This window comes from Schistocerca piceifrons, chromosome X, assembly GCF_021461385.2.
Source record: "Schistocerca piceifrons isolate TAMUIC-IGC-003096 chromosome X, iqSchPice1.1, whole genome shotgun sequence".
Taxonomy (NCBI): Eukaryota; Metazoa; Arthropoda; class Insecta; order Orthoptera; family Acrididae; genus Schistocerca; species Schistocerca piceifrons.
In genome coordinates, this window is record NC_060149.1 from 919,068,648 (window position 1) to 919,088,195 (window position 19,548).

At 46.7% G+C, this 19,548-nt stretch overlaps 1 protein-coding gene across 2 annotated transcripts in view; it reads right to left on the bottom strand.

Annotated features, from left to right (window-relative positions):
* Positions 1 to 19,548, bottom strand: part of LOC124722085 — a 338,589-nt gene that overhangs the window by 141,791 nt on the left and 177,250 nt on the right. For both annotated transcript variants that reach the window (XM_047247280.1, XM_047247281.1), the window contains one exon: positions 3,481 to 3,587. In XM_047247280.1, the coding sequence (XP_047103236.1) occupies positions 3,481 to 3,587 (107 nt within the window). The remainder of the gene's footprint in view (positions 1 to 3,480; positions 3,588 to 19,548) is intronic.

The window sequence follows — 19,548 nt, forward strand, 5'->3', positions numbered from 1 at the left end:
CCATGTTGAGCCAATGAAATCGCTAATTACGACTGCAGTGGGCACGGAATCATAGATTTTGGACCCTGTATCAATGAATCACTTTTCTCGTTATACCAGGCCGACGGTCGCGTCTGCATTAGACCGTCACCTTGGAGCACGGCTGCTCGAAATATGTACCGCACCATGGCAGCAGCTCGGTGGGGGTATTGTTCTGATATGCGGAACATTCACCTCGGCTTTCGTGGGACCTGTCGTTGTAATTGAAGGCACCATGACAGTTGTGGACTACGTGAACTTTATTGCGGAACTGCGGAGTACCGGTTCAAATGGTTCAAATGGTTCTGAGCACTATGCGACTTAACTTCTGAGGTCATCAGTCGCCTAGAACTTAGAACTAATTAAACCTAACTAACCTAAGGACATCACATACGTCCATGCCCGAGGCAGGATTCGAACCTGCGACCGTAGCGGTCACGCGGTTCCAGACTGAAGCGTCTAAACCGCACGGCCACACCGGCCGGCCGCGGAGTACCGGCATCCCTTTATTCTCGACGTCTTTTCCAGCGGCGATGTTATCTTCTAACACGACAAATGTCTGTGTCAGAAGGTCAGTAACAAGGTACAGTGGTTTGATTAGCAGGATAGTAGACTCACGTTGATGTCTTGGCGATGAAAGTCTGGGACGCTGTCCGCACGCACAAGCCACCGACAAGTAATTTATGGGGATTTCGAGACCTATACGTAGACACCTGGTACTAGGTACCTCAGGAAACCTACCAAAGACGTGCCAAATCCATGCCTTACAGCGTCGCTTCTGTACTGCGTTACAAAAGTGTACCAACGCGCTATTAAGCACGTGGTCATAACGTTTTGGCTCATTAGCATAAATAGTAAATACGTCAACTAGCCCGCCAGCTAACCGTGCGGTCTAACGCGCTGCTTCCCAAATGGGAAGGCGTGCCGGTCTCCGGTACGAATCCGCCTGGCGGATTAATTTCGAGGTCCGGTGTGCCGGCCAGCTTGTGGATGGGTTTTAAGGCGGTTTTCCATCTGCCTCGGCGAATGCGGGCTGGTTCCCCTTATTCTGCCCCCGTTACACTATGTCGGCGATTGCTGCACAAACACTGTCTCCACGTACGCGTACACCGTAATTACTCTACCATGCAAACACTTGGGGTACACTCGTCTGGTATGAGACGTTCCCGGGAGGGGGGGGGGGGGGGGAGGGGGGGTCCACTGGGGGCCGAACCGCACAATAACCCTGGGTTCTGTGTGGTGCGGCGGTGGGGTGGGTGGAATGCTATGGCCCGTTGTGGGGTTGTGAACCACTGAGGGCTATGGCAGGACGAAGCCTCTCTGTCGTTTCTAGATCTCCGGTTCAATACACACACAAGTACGTCAACTGATACAAAGATCTACTGATTTACGCCTTTATTTTACAAACTGTCAGAAAATATCGTGTTCAAACTTTATAATCGTGGTTCGTACTTCATGTCTCATTCGCAAAGCGTGAGGTGCGAAACGTTGCTGTGCTGGTCATCTGGCAGTAATTTTAATACTTTTTCCTCCTAATTTTAACGCCCTCAGTTTTTCCTTCACGAACATGTGTAATTAACAGTATTGAAATTCATGCTCAGTACTGAAAGGAAATTACAATTTGTATATTTATGACGACATCGTCTGCAGAAATAAGTACTAATTGTTATACAGCGGCATTTATCTTGGAACAAATATCTATTAATTCGACAGCTGTCAGTTGTTACTGGAAGCTGCGAAGGACAAAGTGATTCAGAGCGATCTAGTACCTCATTTTAACCGAGATACATGGCGCGGAGGTTAGAGTACTGGACTCGCATTTGCGAGAAGCGCGGTTCAAATCCCCATCCCTACATCCAGATTTGGATTTTCAGTGTTTTCCCTAAATCGATTGAGGCCAATTCTGGGATGGTTTCTTTGAAGAGGACGCGATCGATTTCCTTCTCTATGCTTTCCAAATCCGTGATTTTGCTTTGCCTCTAATGATCTCGTGGTCGACGAGACGTTAAACACTAATCTTCCTTTCCAAATGACCACGTCGTGGATGACACGTTAAACAGTATATGTCCCTAAGGTACTTTATTTAAGGCGAAGTGCAGATTATCTTCATTTTAATATACACTACCTGATCGAAAGTATCCGGACAACCCTACGTAATGCGGAATTGATCACTAGATGTTACAGGAGGTGGAGCTGCCATTATAAAAGAGGCGGAGAATGTTGTCAGTAGAAAAGCATTAACAGCAGAATGGGTCGACCAGGAGAGCTCAGTGACCGTTGGTGATGTCGGACAGGGACTGACGAGCATTGTGGAAGGTGCTTGTAAAAAATTAACGAAAGGAATTACTCGTGAATTAAAACGTGCTACTAGCATTCCAGCTGGGACAACAGCTGTGGGTATGGCGTTAAAAGAACGGGCTATAGTGGTCGAGCAGATCCTAATAAGCTACACATTTCTGTGCTAAGCGACGCATGACGCTGTGTAAAGAACGATGGCACTGATCAGTGTATGATTGGGAACGAGAGAGATGAATACCCTGCGACAATACAATGGAAGGGTTTGGGTGTTGCGAATGCCTCTGGAACGTTACCTGGCATCATGTGTAGGACCAGCTGTGAAGAGCTGTGAAGTATGGAGGAGATGGTGTCGCGGTATGGGAGTGTTTTTCGTGGTTAGGGTGTGGTCCCCTTTATTACGCTTAAGGAAGCACTAAATATGGAAGGATATGGACACACTTACTCTGTGCAGTGGAGGAACGGTAAGGAGACGATGACTGTACTAGCACACATATGTGAGGCAGTGGTTTGTGGACAATAACATTCCTCTAATGGTCTAGCCTGCCCAAGGCTCCGACCTGGATCCAACAGAACACCATTGCGGTGAGGTATAACGTCGTCATCGCTCTAGACCCCAGCGTTCAAACTCACTACCTTCTCTCGTTTCGATTCTGAACGAAGAATGAGGTGCCATTCCTCCACCGACACACAGAAACCTCACTGAAAGTGTCGCCAGTAGAGTTCAGGCCGTCATAAAGGCGAAAGATGGACACTTCCCATATTAATGTTCAGTAGCAGGTGTCCAGATGCTTTTGATTAGATAGTGTATATGATAGAATCACGGTGAAATACTGGTGCCCTCATTTTTTGAGCACGGAACGCTACTTCGGGTTCCCTGTGATTTTCTATTCGTATGTGGGTTTGTTAACTGTAACACGTGGTGCGAAGAGAGGATAATAGTGGTGGTCTCTAGGACGCTTAGTTGTTTGCTAATTTAATAACAGTAACTCTGCATAACCCGTGGAGTGAATCACAGATAAGTGAGTTATGTTCAGCAAGCGAAGACAGGAATACCTTACAGTATTTTTAGACAATGGATTAAAAGTAGTGGGGTGCTGGGCAAATGAAGTTTCAAAGACTGACCAATGGTTACTACGTAACTGGCAGGCGTGCGGCGTCACTCACCCCGTTCCTGGCGACGTTGGTGCTGCGGCCCGCCACGGACCGCCGCCTGTTCGCCTCCAGGGCCGACAGCGACTGCGAGAAGCCCAGGTCGTCTCCCACGGAGAAACCTGCGATCACAAAAAACATTTTGTCAGCCGGTTTGCGGCTCACTTCTCTGCATCAGTACAATAACAGCATGCTTAAATACTCTACTGTTTGTGTTAATTGCAGCACCAGGAATCATGCACGTGTTTACAATGAATTTTACTTCATAGATTAACGACACAACAGTACAGAAGTAAGTTGAACCAGAGAACTTTACGTGCACTTTGACGGCTAGAATTTAGTACGGTGTTTAGCTGCCATATGCTGCAGTCCGAGCCTCTAAACGTTGTGGCACGCAATCAAAGAAGGACAGGATATACTATGCCACGGCGTTTGTAAGTGCGTCCGAGGCCATCGATAGTGGCTGCAGGAAGTTAAGAACGGAGAAGTTTCCGACCGCCCTTATCCGAGACGTGTTCGACGGACGACGTGTTGCGCGGATCTGCAGGCCAGGGAGGCAGTGGTCCCCCTCATTCTTCGAATAAGGTTAGCACATTCCTCGCCACATATGACCGGGCGTTGTACTGCTGAAATATGGCGTGATAAGTTACCTGCAGGAGGAGCAGTGTTTCGAGCTCTAAAACCTCCACGATGTAGCGATAGCAGTTCAGGTTTCCCTCAATACATAGGAGACGAGATCACATGTTACACCCAGTGACGCCCCAACAAAGGAGGTGGCTTAAAAACATTCGTTCGACCTATACTTGAGTGCTGCTCATCGGTGTGGGACCGTACCAGGTCGGGTTGACAGAGGAGATAGAGAAGAACCAAAGAAGAGCGGCGCGTTTCGTCACCGGGTTATTTGGTAAGCGTGATAGCGTTACGGAGATGTTTAGCAAACTCAAGTGGCAGACTCTGCAAGAGAGGCGCTCTGCATCGCGGTGTAGCTTGCTGTCCACGTTTCGAGAGGGTGCGTTTCTGGATGAGGTATCGAATATATTGCTTCCCCCTACTTATACCTCTCGAGGAGATCACGAATGTAAAATTAGAGAGATTCGAGCGCGCACGGAGGCTTTCCGGCAGTCGTTCTTCCCGCGAACCGTACGCGACTGGAACAGGAAAGGGAGGCAATGACGGTGGCACGTAAAGTGCCCTCCGCCACACACCGTTGGGTGGCTTGCGGAGTATAAATGTAGATGTAGATGTAGAACCATCACATTCGACGTTTGTCCGCTATGCCGCTCAACAATGCAGTATGCCCTACTGCCTTCACCTCAGTAGCGTCTAATAAGTATGCGGCCACTACTATACAAGATGAAGCGGCGGCGTTCATGTGGCCACCGCAGTTTAAGCTGTTAGATGGAGACCAGTAGAACGCTGTTGGATATTCACGACGGGGAAGAAAAAGTGACTGACATGAAACAACGATTGCTGGCTTCTCCTTCAAAATCTGTTCGACGTTTATCTCATGAATGTGGAATGTCACGGAGCACATGTCACAGAGCTGCCAAAAAAGCCGGCATCCATCCATACAGGCTCATAGTTGTCCAGGAACTGAATGTCAATGTCAGTGACAAAGACAAACGTATCACATTTTGCCGTTGGTTTCAGTAATTTATTGCTCAGAGGCCAGGAATATTCGAGTACACACGGTTCAGTAATGAGGCGTGATTCCGCCTCTCTGGTTATGTAAACTCCTCACGGACTGGTCAAGCGACCCCTGCATTCACAAAAGATTGGCGTTTTCTGTGCAGTATCACAGCGTCGCTGCATCAGGCCAATTTTTTTCGAGTCTACTGGGACAAGTGCAGTTTACATCGAAGTGTTTTGGGAATATGTGAACCGGCTGGACGATGAAGACTTTACCCTCGGTTGGTACCAACAGGATGGTGCCACATGCCACGCGTCTCGAGTGACCGTGGCTGAGGTCGGATCATTTTTCCCCTGCAGAGTGATTTCGAAAAGACTGAGGCCCCTAAAGTCATCTGATTTAACGCCACCTTACTTTTTCCTTTGGGGGGGGGGGGGGGGGGGGCTAAAAGGCAAGATCTATAGTAACAAAGCACACAACTTGGAAGATTTACGAGATTGCATCATCCGTGAAATTCCGGCAGTGATACCAGAGATTTTGGCAGCAACATTCGAGAATCTGCAGCGTCGTGTTAACTGTATTTACAAGTCGAGGGCGGTCACTTCCAGCACCTTTTGTGATTTACCTTTATTTCCCCATGAACACGGTATGACATGTTCATTTCATTCCATTTCCTGATTTTTATGCAAAGCCTTTGAGTGTAATTTAAGCAAATGTTCGCTTTTGGGGCCTCTTTCTAGTGGGAAGCGCTGTAGTTTCTCGTCGATGGAAGTCCCGATCCAGTGGAATGCATACCACCAGTCCAGCCCTAGACATGTCCACAGTACTGCAGCGTGGAGCCAAAGCTGTGGACGAAGCTTATCTGTCGGTTATGCCCATATAGACAAGATGGCGTTCATCCAGTGCTGTGGTCTCACTGCCCGCTCGTCGTTGGGTACAACCCTTTTCTATCCATTGGTTCCATAAACGCATCACCGTCGTAGCAACATACCCTGTACGAGCCACAATGTCACAGTTCGATAAACCTGTTTCTTGGAGACCAATCATTCCGCCACGTTCGAACTCATCACATGCTGATATTACGCCCTTTGACGTGGACAAGGCATACCGGCACTTGCTTCCACTTTGATAGCTCCGCATCGACTAAGCGTGACGTAACACTCGCCTATCCACTCACATAAAAGAAGGCGCGCGCCATCTCTCTATAGTCTCAATCATTTAGTATTGTTTCAGTGTTCTACGCATTCTCCGGTTTTTGGAACGATTCAGAGTATTCCTTGTGAATGTTACAATTTTCGCAAACAGTGTTGGGTACTCCTGTCTTTCATCTCTTAATACGTATTTCTGTCGACGAGACATTTGACGATAACAACAGGAATAAGAAACTATGTCGGAAACCAATAACTATCCATTATCACATATGAACACTCAGTGTAATTTCCCAATATTGTTGTTTCGCTACGATAATGATATAAGCTGAAGAAATTAATTAAAATTTGCGGTAATACCGGGTTTCCTGCTTATTAGGTAGATGTCTTAGCCATTACCCCATCATAGCGTTATTGGTAACAGAGCTGCACAGAATACTCTAGTTCATTGCCCTTCGAAACGCAAACTTCAATTCACACCTTCAACTTATTTTCCCCTTCTTAAATCGTCAGTCTTGCTGATGCTCTCCTGTACTAGAATAGCACTCCAGCTTTGTACGTAATGTGGAAATGCTGCCTGTACCTCAGCCATAGGTCATCTATACATCTTAAACAATCAAGTTTTCCTTCAGACTTACGAGTCTCAACTTCATCTATGATAATGATATACACTCCTGGAAATGGAAAAAAGAACACATTGACACCGGTGTGTCAGACCCACCATACTTGCTCCGGACACTGCGAGAGGGCTGTACAAGCAATGATCACACGCACGGCACAGCGGACACACCAGAAACCGTGGTGTTGGCCGTCGAATGGCGCTAGCTGCGCAGCATTTGTGCACCGCCGCCGTCAGTGTCAGCCAGTTTGGCGTGGCATACGGAGCTCCATCGCAGTCTTTAACACTGGTAGCATGCCGCGACAGCGTGGACGTGAACCGTATATGCAGTTGACGGACTTTGAGCGAGGGCGTATAGTGGGCATGCGGGAGGCCGGGTGGACGTACCGCCGAATTGCTCAACACGTGGGGCGTGAGGTCTCCACAGTACATCGATGTTGTCGCCAGTGGTCGGCGGAAGGTGCACGTGCCCGTCGACCTGGGACCGGACCGCAGCGACGCACGGATGCACGCCAAGACCGTAGGATCCTACGCAGTGCCGTAGGGAACCGCACCGCCACTTCCCAGCAAATTAGAGACACTGTTGCTCCTGGGGTATCGGCGAGGACCATTCGCAACCGTATTCATGAAGCTGGGCTACGGTCCCGCACACCGTTAGGCCGTCTTCCGCTCACGCCCCAACATCGTGCAGCCCGCCTCCAGTGGTGTCGCGACAGGCGTGAATGGAGGGACGAATGGAGACGTGTCGTCTTCAGCGATGAGAGTCGCTTCTGCCTTGGTGCCAATGATGGTCGTATGCGTGTTTGGCGCCGTGCAGGTGAGCGCCACAATCAGGACTGCATACGACCGAGGCACACAGGGCCAATACCCGGCATCATGGTGTGGGGAGCGATCTCCTACACTGGCCGTACACCACTGGTGATCGTCGAGGGGACACTGAATAGTGCACGGTACATCCAAACCGTCATCGAACCCATCGTTCTACCATTCCTAGACCGGCAAGGGAACTTGCTGTTCCAACAGGACAATGCACGTCCGCATGTATCCCGTGCCACCCAACGTGCTCTAGAAGGTGTAAGTCAACTACCCTGGCCAGCAAGATCTCCGGATCTGTCCCCCATTGAGCATGTTTGGGTCTGGATGAAGCGTCGTCTCACGCGGTCTGCACGTCCAGCACGAACGCTGGTCCAACTGAGGCGCCAGGTGGAAATGGCACGGCAAGCCGTTCCACAGGACTACATCCAGCATCTCTACGATCGTCTCCATGGGAGAATAGCAGCCTGCATTGCTGTGAAAGGTGGATATACACTGTACTAGTGCCGACATTGTGCATGCTCTGTTGCCTGTGTCTATGTGCCTGTGGTTCTGTCAGTGTGATCATGTGATGTATCTGACCCCAGGAATGTGTCAATAAAGTTTCCCCTTCCTGGGACCATGAATTCACGGTGTTCTTATTTCAATTTCCAGGAGTGTATAAGATCTATAGATCACCTTTACCTGAGGTATAGGAAGGATTTTACCATTACATACAAAGCTGGGGTGTTATTCCAATAGCCGGTTGTTGTGGCCGTGCGGTTCTAGGCGCTTCAGTCTGGAACCGCGTGACCGCTTCGGTCGCAGGTTCGAATCCTGCCTCGGACATGGATGTGTGTGATGTCCTTAGGTTAGTTACGTTTAAGTAGTTCTAAGTTCTAGGGGACTGATGACCACAGATGTTAAGTCCCATAGTGCTCAGAGCCATTTGAACCATTTTTTTGCTATTCCAATAACAGACATCTTCGGCGATACTGACGATTTAAAAGGGGGAAAATAGGGTGAAAGCTTAAATTGAAGTTTGCGTTAAGGAGGCCAATGGATTAGAGTAGTCCGTGCACGTATATTAGCTGAACTGTTACAGTGGTGTAATAGCTAACACATCTGGCCAGTATCGCCGGCACGATAGATCAGCGTGTTCGGTCAGAGGGTTAGCTGCACTCTGTAATAAAAAACTGAGTCAACGGCTCAACACTGAACTTGAACGGTTCAATGTTTACGCTTACTCGGGCACGGCCAAGCGACGGGAACGGTCGCGTTTCTATTCAGAATAGGTCGCTCCTTTGTTTGTAGGCCGCTACGACCATATTATTCTTGGCGGCGACTTCAATTGTGTTTTATCCCAGAAGGACCAACATCCCCATTTCGCCACATGCCAGGAACTCAAGCTGCTCGTGCATGAACTGAACCTCACCGATTCTTGGGACCGCGTGCATGGTGATCGGCCTGGATATACATCCGTCACCAGCCATTCAGCAAGTCGTCTTGACTCTGTCTACATCTCCCAAGGGACCGTAACCGCCACGCTCGACGCTGAGTTATGGCCTACCACCTCTTCCGACCATATCGCCTACATTTGCACTGTTTCGCTCCAGAAGGTGTGTCGCGGTTGAAGGCTGTGGAAGCTGCATGTCACCCATCTCAAGAATCCGAATGCAGGTCGTAGAAACGACGTGGAACAACTGTGAGAGGCACCTTCCAGCGTATCCTTCAACACTCCGGTGGTGGCTCGACTGCACCAAGCCCGCTTTACGTCGTTCGATGATGAATTACGGACAAGACAAAATGCTGTGGCAACGACATACCGTGGAATACTATTTCACAATTCTCCGGGAACTCTCAAACCATGCCCCCTCTGTTCAACGACAGGTTGAAATTCAACGTATTAACGCGAAGATAATTTCTATTATGCGTCACTGTCTTGTAGGTACAATAGTACGCGCAAGATGTCACGATTCTGTACTAGGAGAGCCCCCGTCCGTGCATCATATTATCGAAAGAAGCAGCGGTGTTAGAGAATGCTGGTCAACGCCCTCGACATGCCAGATGGTCGTCGATTGACGTCCCGGAATGACATCGTAAAAGCCTTTGTGGATCACTACAACCAGTTCTATGCAGCAGAGGACCAGAACATAGCGGTAACGACTGATGTCCTCTGTTCAACGACGGGTACCCTGGATGAGGCTGCTGCGGAGATTCTCACAGTGACAATTACGGCTGATGACGTCGCGGATACTCTTCATAAGGGAGCGGCGAATAAAGCCCCAGGTCCAGACGGGTTCCCGCTGGAGTTTTACTGCACATTCCACGACACCATGGGCTCACGCTGGACTGCGATGTATGAAGAACTGATGAACCCTGACCTTCCCCTCCCACCCGAATTCGTAGAAGGCTTGCTTATCCGGCTTACTTGTCCCGGGTCCCAAGCCATCGGGAGGTCTGGGAGTTGGGCATTGTCGGCCGTTGACCATGTTAAGTTGTGACTTCGAGGTTTTTACCCGGATTCTTGCCGCTCGGCTTCGGCGCGTCATCCCTCAAGTCATCTCTCTGGATCAAACGTGCTTTGGTGGTGACAGTAACTTTCAGACGGCACTCAGCGATTACCGTGACGTCATAGCCCTGGCCACGACCTGCCGCCGTCACGGTGCCTTAGTGGACTTCGACCACGCCTTTGATAGAGTGAGTCATGACTTTCTAGAAAACGTACTCATACGGATGGCCTTTCCCCACGGGTTTATACACTTCGTCTTGCGGCTCCTCCGAGGGGCCACGTCACGAGTGCTGGTCAATGGCCGTGTGGCGGGCCCTATTGATATCATGCGGTCTGTCCGTCAAGGATGTCCGCTGTCGATGCTGCTTTTCGTCATCGCCCTTGAGCCACAGTTACACGGCTTGAGGAGCCGGCTCACAGGGATAACAATGATGACGTGGAGGATGAAGTGCGAGAGGCACTGGCACGGATCAACCAATAAGGGACTGCTGCTGGAAGCCGTGTGAACCTGACGAAATCTAGTGCTCTGTCCGTCGGTAGGGGTCTTCCAGCAGAGAGTGTGGCTCCATTGCCATTAGTGGACAAGCTCAAATGTTTGGGGATCACCTTCACGTGTGATATACAGCTCACGATCTTATGTAACTATAAACGCCTGCTTCAAGCTATCCGCACGAACGTTCGTGGCAACCTCCTGAGAGCATTGGACATGTTACAAAGGGCGGTTTTTGTTAACACTCATCTAGTATCGCGACTATCCCACTTAGCACAGATTTTACTGATGCCAAAGGCAATGGCACACAGACTTCAGGCGGCGTTCGGCTACTTTGTAAGCGCGGGTCTTATCTTCGAAGTCCGCTATGACACGCTGACACTTCCTCCTCGAGATGGCGGCCTCGGCCTTGTCAACGTCCAAGCGAGAGGAGCTGCCCTTTATGTAAGTACGGTGGTTAAATCGTGGACCCGCCGCCGAACCGAATTATCGGGAAGCCTGATTGACGAACCCTTTCGAGTGGCACCCGTTGCAGTAGCCCATATTTCTCCCTCTCTCACACATGTCAGGACCTTTTTCATCGAATACACTTATGTCCGTGCCGACTTGCCTAGTACCAGGAACCCTACGGCACGTGATTTTTACCGCCTAATGATGAGAAATTATACTCGGAATGTAGTGGAAAGCCGACATCCTACGATCGCACGGCCCGTGGTTTGGCGTTCTGTGCACCATATCCTCCTGGACACGAGCGCTCGTGCGACCTGGTGTCTGGTCGTTAATGGAAAATACATGACACAGCTTTGTCTACATGCCATAAAAATGACAGATTCGTCGCTGTGTCCTCGTTGTCACACGGACATACGGACATACGTTGACATACGGACGAACATCGACTGATGTGTGGATCTTCTACAGAGGTGTGGCACCTGATACAGAAGATACTTGCCCTTCTTCTACGTACGGCTCCCCATGCCATTACACCGAAATCTCTTCTGTTCCCATATGAGACATATTTGCCAAGTACCGAGACCAATGCTGTGATCTGGATAAAAGGCCTCTCGATCTCTTATTTGTTCCGTGAAGGTGGTAAGAGTGTTCTTGATTTTTGAACGCACCTGCAAGATCGCTTTACTTTTCTCGTGCACCATCCGCGATACCGTCAGTGCTATGCCAACTTTTTGGGTAGTGCCTTCTTCAATCCCCCCTGCAGCTGAGGTGTCCCAGGTATGAGAAGGTGATTTCAGTGCGATTGTGTAATACCAGGACTCGGTCCAATGTACCGGCAAAATGCAATATTCTTCGTGAAGACGTGCCTGGAACAGGCCTGACTGCCTTGGGATTCAGTGTGCGACTACCCACAAGTTGGCGGGACGCGGATGCCATTTTGTCTGTTCTGCCAGGAGGACGTTTTCTTTAATTTCTATAATTCCCTTTTTATTTTGTTTGTTATTGATGGTAATTACACATAATTGTTTTTCGCCTGGAGGGTGTCCTATGTGATCTCAACAAATAAAAAAAATGGTGTCATGGAACATCCGCACCGAACAAATGCAACGAACGAAATCGAACAAAAATTAGAACAATAAAAAAAAATTTAAGCAGAAGGCTCAGGTTCAAGTCATGACTGTAGCATAAATTTTAATTCATTTCTTCAGCTTTTATCATAATTGTAGATGAAGTTGAGACTCATAAGTCTCAAGGAAAACTTTATTACATAAGATTGTTGTTTTGCTTCCATTTGGGAGGCGTACACATGTGGCTATTTGAAGTTACTTAGGAAACTGTAGAAATCTGTTATATTTTCCTTGAAAATGGTTCGTTATAATTTTTGTAGTAACTCCCCATTACTTTACGTTTGGGGGAAATAATTTCCAAATAGCTGGAGCAATCTCCCAGGAAGTTTCACCAATAATTTCTATTCATGATAAGATAAACCTGGAAAAACGATTTTCATTAAATACATTGAATATACACTGTGGACAGCTAAGAAACAATTGTGTTCATAATATAATTATAAGGAAAAATGAAAAATATATTATTTCAGTTAGCGACGAAGGGCGAGTCAGTTAGTTAAAATATTATTCAACAATTTCTAAAATGGATGTTCTGAAGTAGGTAATTTCTGCGAATGTATGATATTCTATCCCTTTACAGAACAGCAACCACACAACAGATATTGAACCAAATATGGCCGAAAACTTTGTCGAGCCACCAAATATGGTTCTAAAAGAGTATATCGTACCGATCGAACCTAAGTAGAAATAAGAAAGGTTTTCATCCTATGAGAAGATCATCTTGGCTACACATACGTGCGTCATAACTCTCTTCTTTCAGTCAGATGACAGAAACTGTTGCAACGCTCAGAAACCTGAATATAACTAAGGAAATACTTCACTTAACAAACTAAAACTTGGTCGACGTCATTAACACCGTGTCTTTCTCTCCCTGCGTCTGTAGCTGAGGTTGCTCATGGACAGTAGCAGTCCAACCGGGGAAGTAGTTGTTTGTGCGTAGATGCTGAGTGTTAAATCCTACACCTCTCTACATTGTCTTATAGTCTGAAGGCACGTGGCGCCATTCGAGAAGTAGAAGCTATGTGCTAGAATCAGATCCAATTGTCTTCCTTCACATAATTCCGCAGCATAGACCCTCCACAAGAACAACACAAATGTAATTCTATACTGCACAAGCATCATACGATAAAGGTACATACTTGGCATATTACAATGAGAAAAATAGAGTGAAGCTAAAACAATATTTCAGTATATCAGACGAATACACACGAAAATACCAACGTCGGATTATAACTAATAACTCGACAGGCAATGACGACCTAAAGCGTTAATTCAACTAAGAGAATGAACGAGAAGTTTATTTACACTCTTTGAGATACTTCATATTTGGTCTGTGAAAACATCATGCTGTCATTAGTGCAGTAATAACAATAACAATAGTGTAGTAGACAAAAACGGGTAGATTTAAGCGAGACAGTGGTGATGACGGTAAGGGATGTCTCGCGCTCCTGCCACCGTTTGGACTACTACAAGCTGAACTTGCATTCGGAAGGTCGACAGTTCAAATGCCCGTCCGGACAACCAGATTTGTGTTTTTCCGTGAGTTACCTAAATGCCGGAATGGTTCCTTAGAAAGGAGACGGCCTGTTTAATACCCCACCCTCCCCCAATATACGTGCTCCGTCTCTAATGACCTCGTCGACGACGGGAAGTTAAACCATAATCTTCCGTCCTTCCTTCTTCTGTTTAAACTGTTTTCATTAACAGCTGTTAACTAACATCTGTGCCTATATGTACAGCGACGTGACACGTAAAACGTCTTTACTGCACGAGTACACGCGAGGTTGAACCACGCCTCTATTTGCGTTGCTTTCTGCGAAACGCAAACACTTTAGCAACGACGTGTCGTTATGGTAAACAATTGCTCTCGGGTGTTACTGTTTCCTGAATTTGCCAGACGGTAAAATAATTAAGAAATACACATAGCCGAATACAAGTATACAACGTAGTGCCGTATTCGTCTCTACAACGCTCTCTTGGTAACGCTGTACCACGAACGTAACTCACAGAGGATTGCTTGTACACGCGATTTGATGAAAAGGATCCGGACAGCCCAGTATAATGTGGAATTGTGGCTAGACGTGACGCGAGGCAGACCCGCCGTTATAAACGGAGGCAGGCAGTACGGTGTTGTCGGCAGATTGGATTTCACCTGAGTGACAAACCCACATTCCTTCTAAAGTCGACTGTTGGTGATGTGGTTACCACAGCTAAACCAAGACCGTCGAGCATTGCGGAGAATGGCTGTAAAAATCACACGAAACCAGCGGAAGCGACCATTCGTGAGTTCCAGGAGGCTGCCAGCAGTCCAGCTAGCACTAGCGAGTGACACAATGGTCGAGCCACACATTTCTGCCGTGAGTGCTAAGCCACGCTTAAGGCGGAACCACTGGACAGTGGATGACTGTAAACGAGTGATTTGAAGTGCTGAATCACGATACCTGCTACCATGTGTGGTGCCCGCAGTGAAATGCGGAGGAGCGGTGTTTTTCGTGGTTGGGCTGGAGTCCTCTTTTTGTGCTTGAGGAAACGCTGGACGTGGAGCTATGTGAACATATTTTACAACACTGTGTACTGCGTACAGTTTGGAGACGACGAATACATGTATCAGATTGACAATGCGAGCCGGCCGGAGTGGGCGAGCGGTTCTAGGCGCTACAGTCCGGAACCGCGCGACCGCTACGGTCGCAGGTTCGAATCCTGCCTCGGGCACGGATGTGAGTGATGTCCTTAGGTTAGTTAGTTTTAAGTAGTTCTAAGTTCTAGGGGACTGATGACTTCAGAAGTTAAGTCCCATAGTGCTCAGCACCATTTGACAATGCGACCTGTCATAAAGCAGCATCTGGGAAGCAGTGGTATGTAGACAATAACATTCCTGAAATGTTAGAACGTCGACCAGGCTACAGACACCAGTGTCCATCATCACTACTGTCTCTGGTTTCGGCTCTTGAGGAAGAATGGGTTGCCATTCTCCACACCCATTCAGACATGTCATTGAAACTGTCCCCAACAGAGTTCGAGACTTCATAAAGGAAAGGATGCAGACATCCCAGATTAACATCACTAATAAACTAGTGAAAATCAGCAAAAAGGCAGGGTTCTTTCGAAAACGATACACAATGTCTGAAGCATACATGTAATCGAATTTATTATGAAAGTGGTAGACATATATAAGACATAAACAGGCTACGTGCAGGCCAGGGAAAGCCATCGACATCTTTACCTTGAAACTACTTTTTATTGTACAGAGACATGGACGGATGCATTATCTTGTTGAAACATTAGACTATCGTCCAATAGATCCTCTTACATTCTAATCCAGTCTCTGTCTAGCATCTCAGTGTACATATTAGAGATGATACTGTTGCCGAAAGGTTCAAGGAAACCTCGAGTATGATTTCAAAGACGTATAAGACTCATACAGTTATAGTTGGTGGCGACTTTAATTTACCCTCGATATGTTGGCGATAATACATGTTTAATTCCGGAAGTACGCATAAAACAGCATCCGAAATTGTGCTAAACGCATTCCCCGAAAATTGTTTTGAGCAGTTAGTTCATGAGCCCACGCGAATAGTAAACGGTTGTGAAAACACACTTGACCCCCTAGCAACAAATAATCGTGTGCTAATAATGAGCATCAACACGGATACAGGGATTAGTGAACACATTGTTGTCGTAGAGACATTGAATAACAACTCCCAAATTCTCCAAAAATAAATGAAAAATGTAGCTATTCACTTGACGAATTCCTAAGAGACAATCTCCACTCCATCCGAATTAACAATGTAAATGCAGACCAGATGAAAGAAATAGCATCGGCAGCAATTGAGACATTTATACCAAATAAATTAACAAACGACGGAGCTGATCGTCCCTGGCACACAAAACGGATCAGAACACTGTTGCTGAAACGACGAAAAAAACATGCCAAATTTAAACGGACGTAAAATCTCCAAGATTGGCGATCTTTTATAGAAGCTCGAAATCTAGCGCGGACTTCAATGCGAGATGTTTATAATAGTTTCTACAACGAAACTTTGTCCCGAAACCTGGCAGAAAATCCAAAGAGATTCTGGTCGTATGTGAAGTATGTTAGCGACAAGAAACAATCAATGCCTTCTCCGCGCGGTAGCAATGGAAATACTGTCGACGACAGTGCTTCCAAAGCAGAGTTACTAAACACAGCCTTCCGAAGTTCCTTCACCAAAGTAGACGAAGTAAATATTCCAAAATTCGAATCAAGAACAGCTGCCGACATGAGTAACGTAGAAGTAGATACCCTCGCAGTAGTGAAGAAACTTAAATCACTTAACAAAATCAAGTCTTCCCGTCCAGACTGTATACCAGTTAGGTTCCTTACAGAGTATGCTGATACAATAGCAATATACTTAACAATCACATACAACAACAGTTCGCTCGACGCAAGATTCGTACCCAAAGACTGGAAAGTTGCACAGGTTGGCTGTTGGCTGTTTGGGGAAGGAGACCAGACAGCGAGGTCATCGGTCTCATCGGATTAGGGAAGGACGGGGAACGAAGTCGGCCGTGCCCTTTGAAAGGAACCATCCCGGCATTTGCCTGGAGCGATTTAGGGACATCACGGAAAACCTAAATCAGGATGGCCGGACGCGGGATTGAACCGTCGTCCTCCCGAATGCGAGTCCAGTGTCTAACCACTGCGCCACCTCGCTCGGTCAGTTGCACAGGTCGTATCAATATTGAAGAAAGGCAATAGGAGTAATCCACTAAATTACAGGCCCTTATCATTAACGTCGATATGCGGCAGGATTTTGGAACATATATTGTCCTAAAAAATTATTAATTATCTCGATGAGAATGGTTTATTGACACACAGTCAACACGGATTTAGAAAACATCGTTCTTGTGAAACAACTAGCTCTTTACTCACACGAAGTGTTGAATGTTATTGACAGGGGATTTCAAATTTATTTCGAGAAGGCTTTTGACACTGTACCACACAAGTGGCTTGTAGTGAAATCACGTGTTTATGGAATATCGTCTCAGTTACGTGACTGGATTCGTGATTTCCCGTCAGAGAGGTCACAGTTTATAGTAGCTGACGGAAAGTCATCGAGTAAAACAGAAGTGATTTCTGGCGTGCCCCAAGGTAGTGTTATAGGCCCTGGGCTCTTCCTTATCTATATAAACGATTTAGGAGACAATTTCAGTAGCCGTCTTAAGTTGTTCACAGATGACGCTGTCGTTTATCGACTAGTAACGTCATAGAAAATTGGCAATTGACGCTAAATAACGAAAAGTGTGAGGTCATCCACATGAGTGCTAAAAGGAATCCGTTAAACTTGGGATACACGATAAATGAGGCAAATATAAAGGCCGTAAATTCAACTGAATACCTAGGAATTACAATTAAGAACAACTTAAATGCCGGCCGGTGTGGCTGTGCGGTTCTAGGCGCTTCAGTCTGGAACCGCGTGACCGCTACGGTCGCAGGTTCGAATCCTGCCTCGGTCGTGGATGTGTGTGGTGTCCTTAGGTTAGTTAGGTTTAAGTAGTTCTAAGTTCTAGGGGACTGATGACCACAGATGTTAAGTACCATAGTGCTCAGAGCCATTTGCACCATTTTGAGTGCTAAAAGGAATCCGTTAAACTTGGGATACACGATAAATGAGGCAAATATAAAGGCCGTAAATTCAACTGAATACCTAGGAATTACAATTAAGAACAACTTAAATGCCGGCCGGTGTGGCCGAACGGTTCTAGGCGCTTCAGTTTGGAACCACGCGACCGCTACGGTCGCAGGTTCGAATCCTGCCTCGGGCGTGGATGTGTGTGATGTCCTTAGGTTAGTTAGATTTAAGTAGTTCTAAGTTCTAGGGGACTGATGGCCTCAGATGTTAAGTCCCATAGTGCTCAGAGCCATGTGAACCATTTTGAACAACTTAAATTGGAAGTCATACGTAGAAAATGTTGTGGGGAATGCTAACCAAAGATTGCGTTTTATTGGCAGGAGGCTTAGAAATTGTAACAGATCTACTAAAGAGACTGCCTACACTACGCTTGTCCGTCCTCTTTTAGAATACTACTGCGCGGTTTGGGATCCTTACCAGATAGGATTGACGGAGTACATCGAGAAAGTTCAAAGAAGGGCAGCACGTTTTTTGCTATCGCGAAATAGAGGAGAGAGTGTCAGTGAAATAACACAGAGTTTGGGGTGGACATTATTAAAACATAGGCGTTTTTCGTTGCGGCGGAATCTCCTTACGAAATTTAAATCACCAGCTTTCTCCTCCAAATGCGTAAATATTTTGTTCATGCCGACCTACATAGGGAGAAACTATCACCATAATAAAATAAGGTAAATCAGAGCTCGCACCGAAAGATACAGGTGTGCGTTATTTCCGCGAGATAGGAATAATAGAGAATTATTGTGAAGGTGGTTCGACGAACCCTCTGCCAGGCACTTAAATGTGATTTACAGAGTATGCAAGAAGATACAGATGTAGAATTTATTCTAGTGTTCACCCAAACAATGTGTGATTTACCTTTAGTGCAGAATGCTGCCCAAGTCATAACACTTCCACCACTAAAATTTCCTCTCCTTCTTACCCGCTGTTCTGTTCTCAGATCATGCCAATCATATTGAAATCCACCCGCACCACCAAAATTAAACTTTTTCTCATCACTGAAGATCGCTTTATACCATTCTCAAGACCATGATATATCATTTTCAGCGAACTACAGTCTAGCCTGTTTATGTTTGGGTGTTAGAGTTGGGATCTGCAGTCTTTTCTTGAATGCAAGAAGTTTTCGTTTGACAAAATTTATCGTACACGTCTGGCAGTTACTGGCAACTGTAAATCAACAACAACTTGAAAAGAATAACGGTTAGTGGCCCTTGCTTTCGGCAAAAGTAACTGTTTCGATGGCTCAGACAATTTTGTACTTTGCACATATTATCCGCTCTGTCCACATTGTGCGCGAATCTAACGAAATTATAAATCAGTGTACTTGAACGGTTCAACTTCTTGGCGAATTGACGATTAGATATTCCGATTTTTGCTTTTTCATCACATGATAACTGTTTTTCTAGTGGCTGCGTTACAATGGCGGTTTATGTACACAACACGCACTGTCGCTAATGGTGTCTGTTTCCCATCTGCAGGGAAGGCACGCACACACACAGCAACACTGCACAGAGTCCACTGCCTTCATACCAAGTTCCACCCTCTTCACCTGAATCGTCGATGTCTTGATATATACCGTACTACTGATATAAAATACACCGGTCAAGGTGGTGCAGTGGTTAGCACACTGGACTCTCATTCGGGAG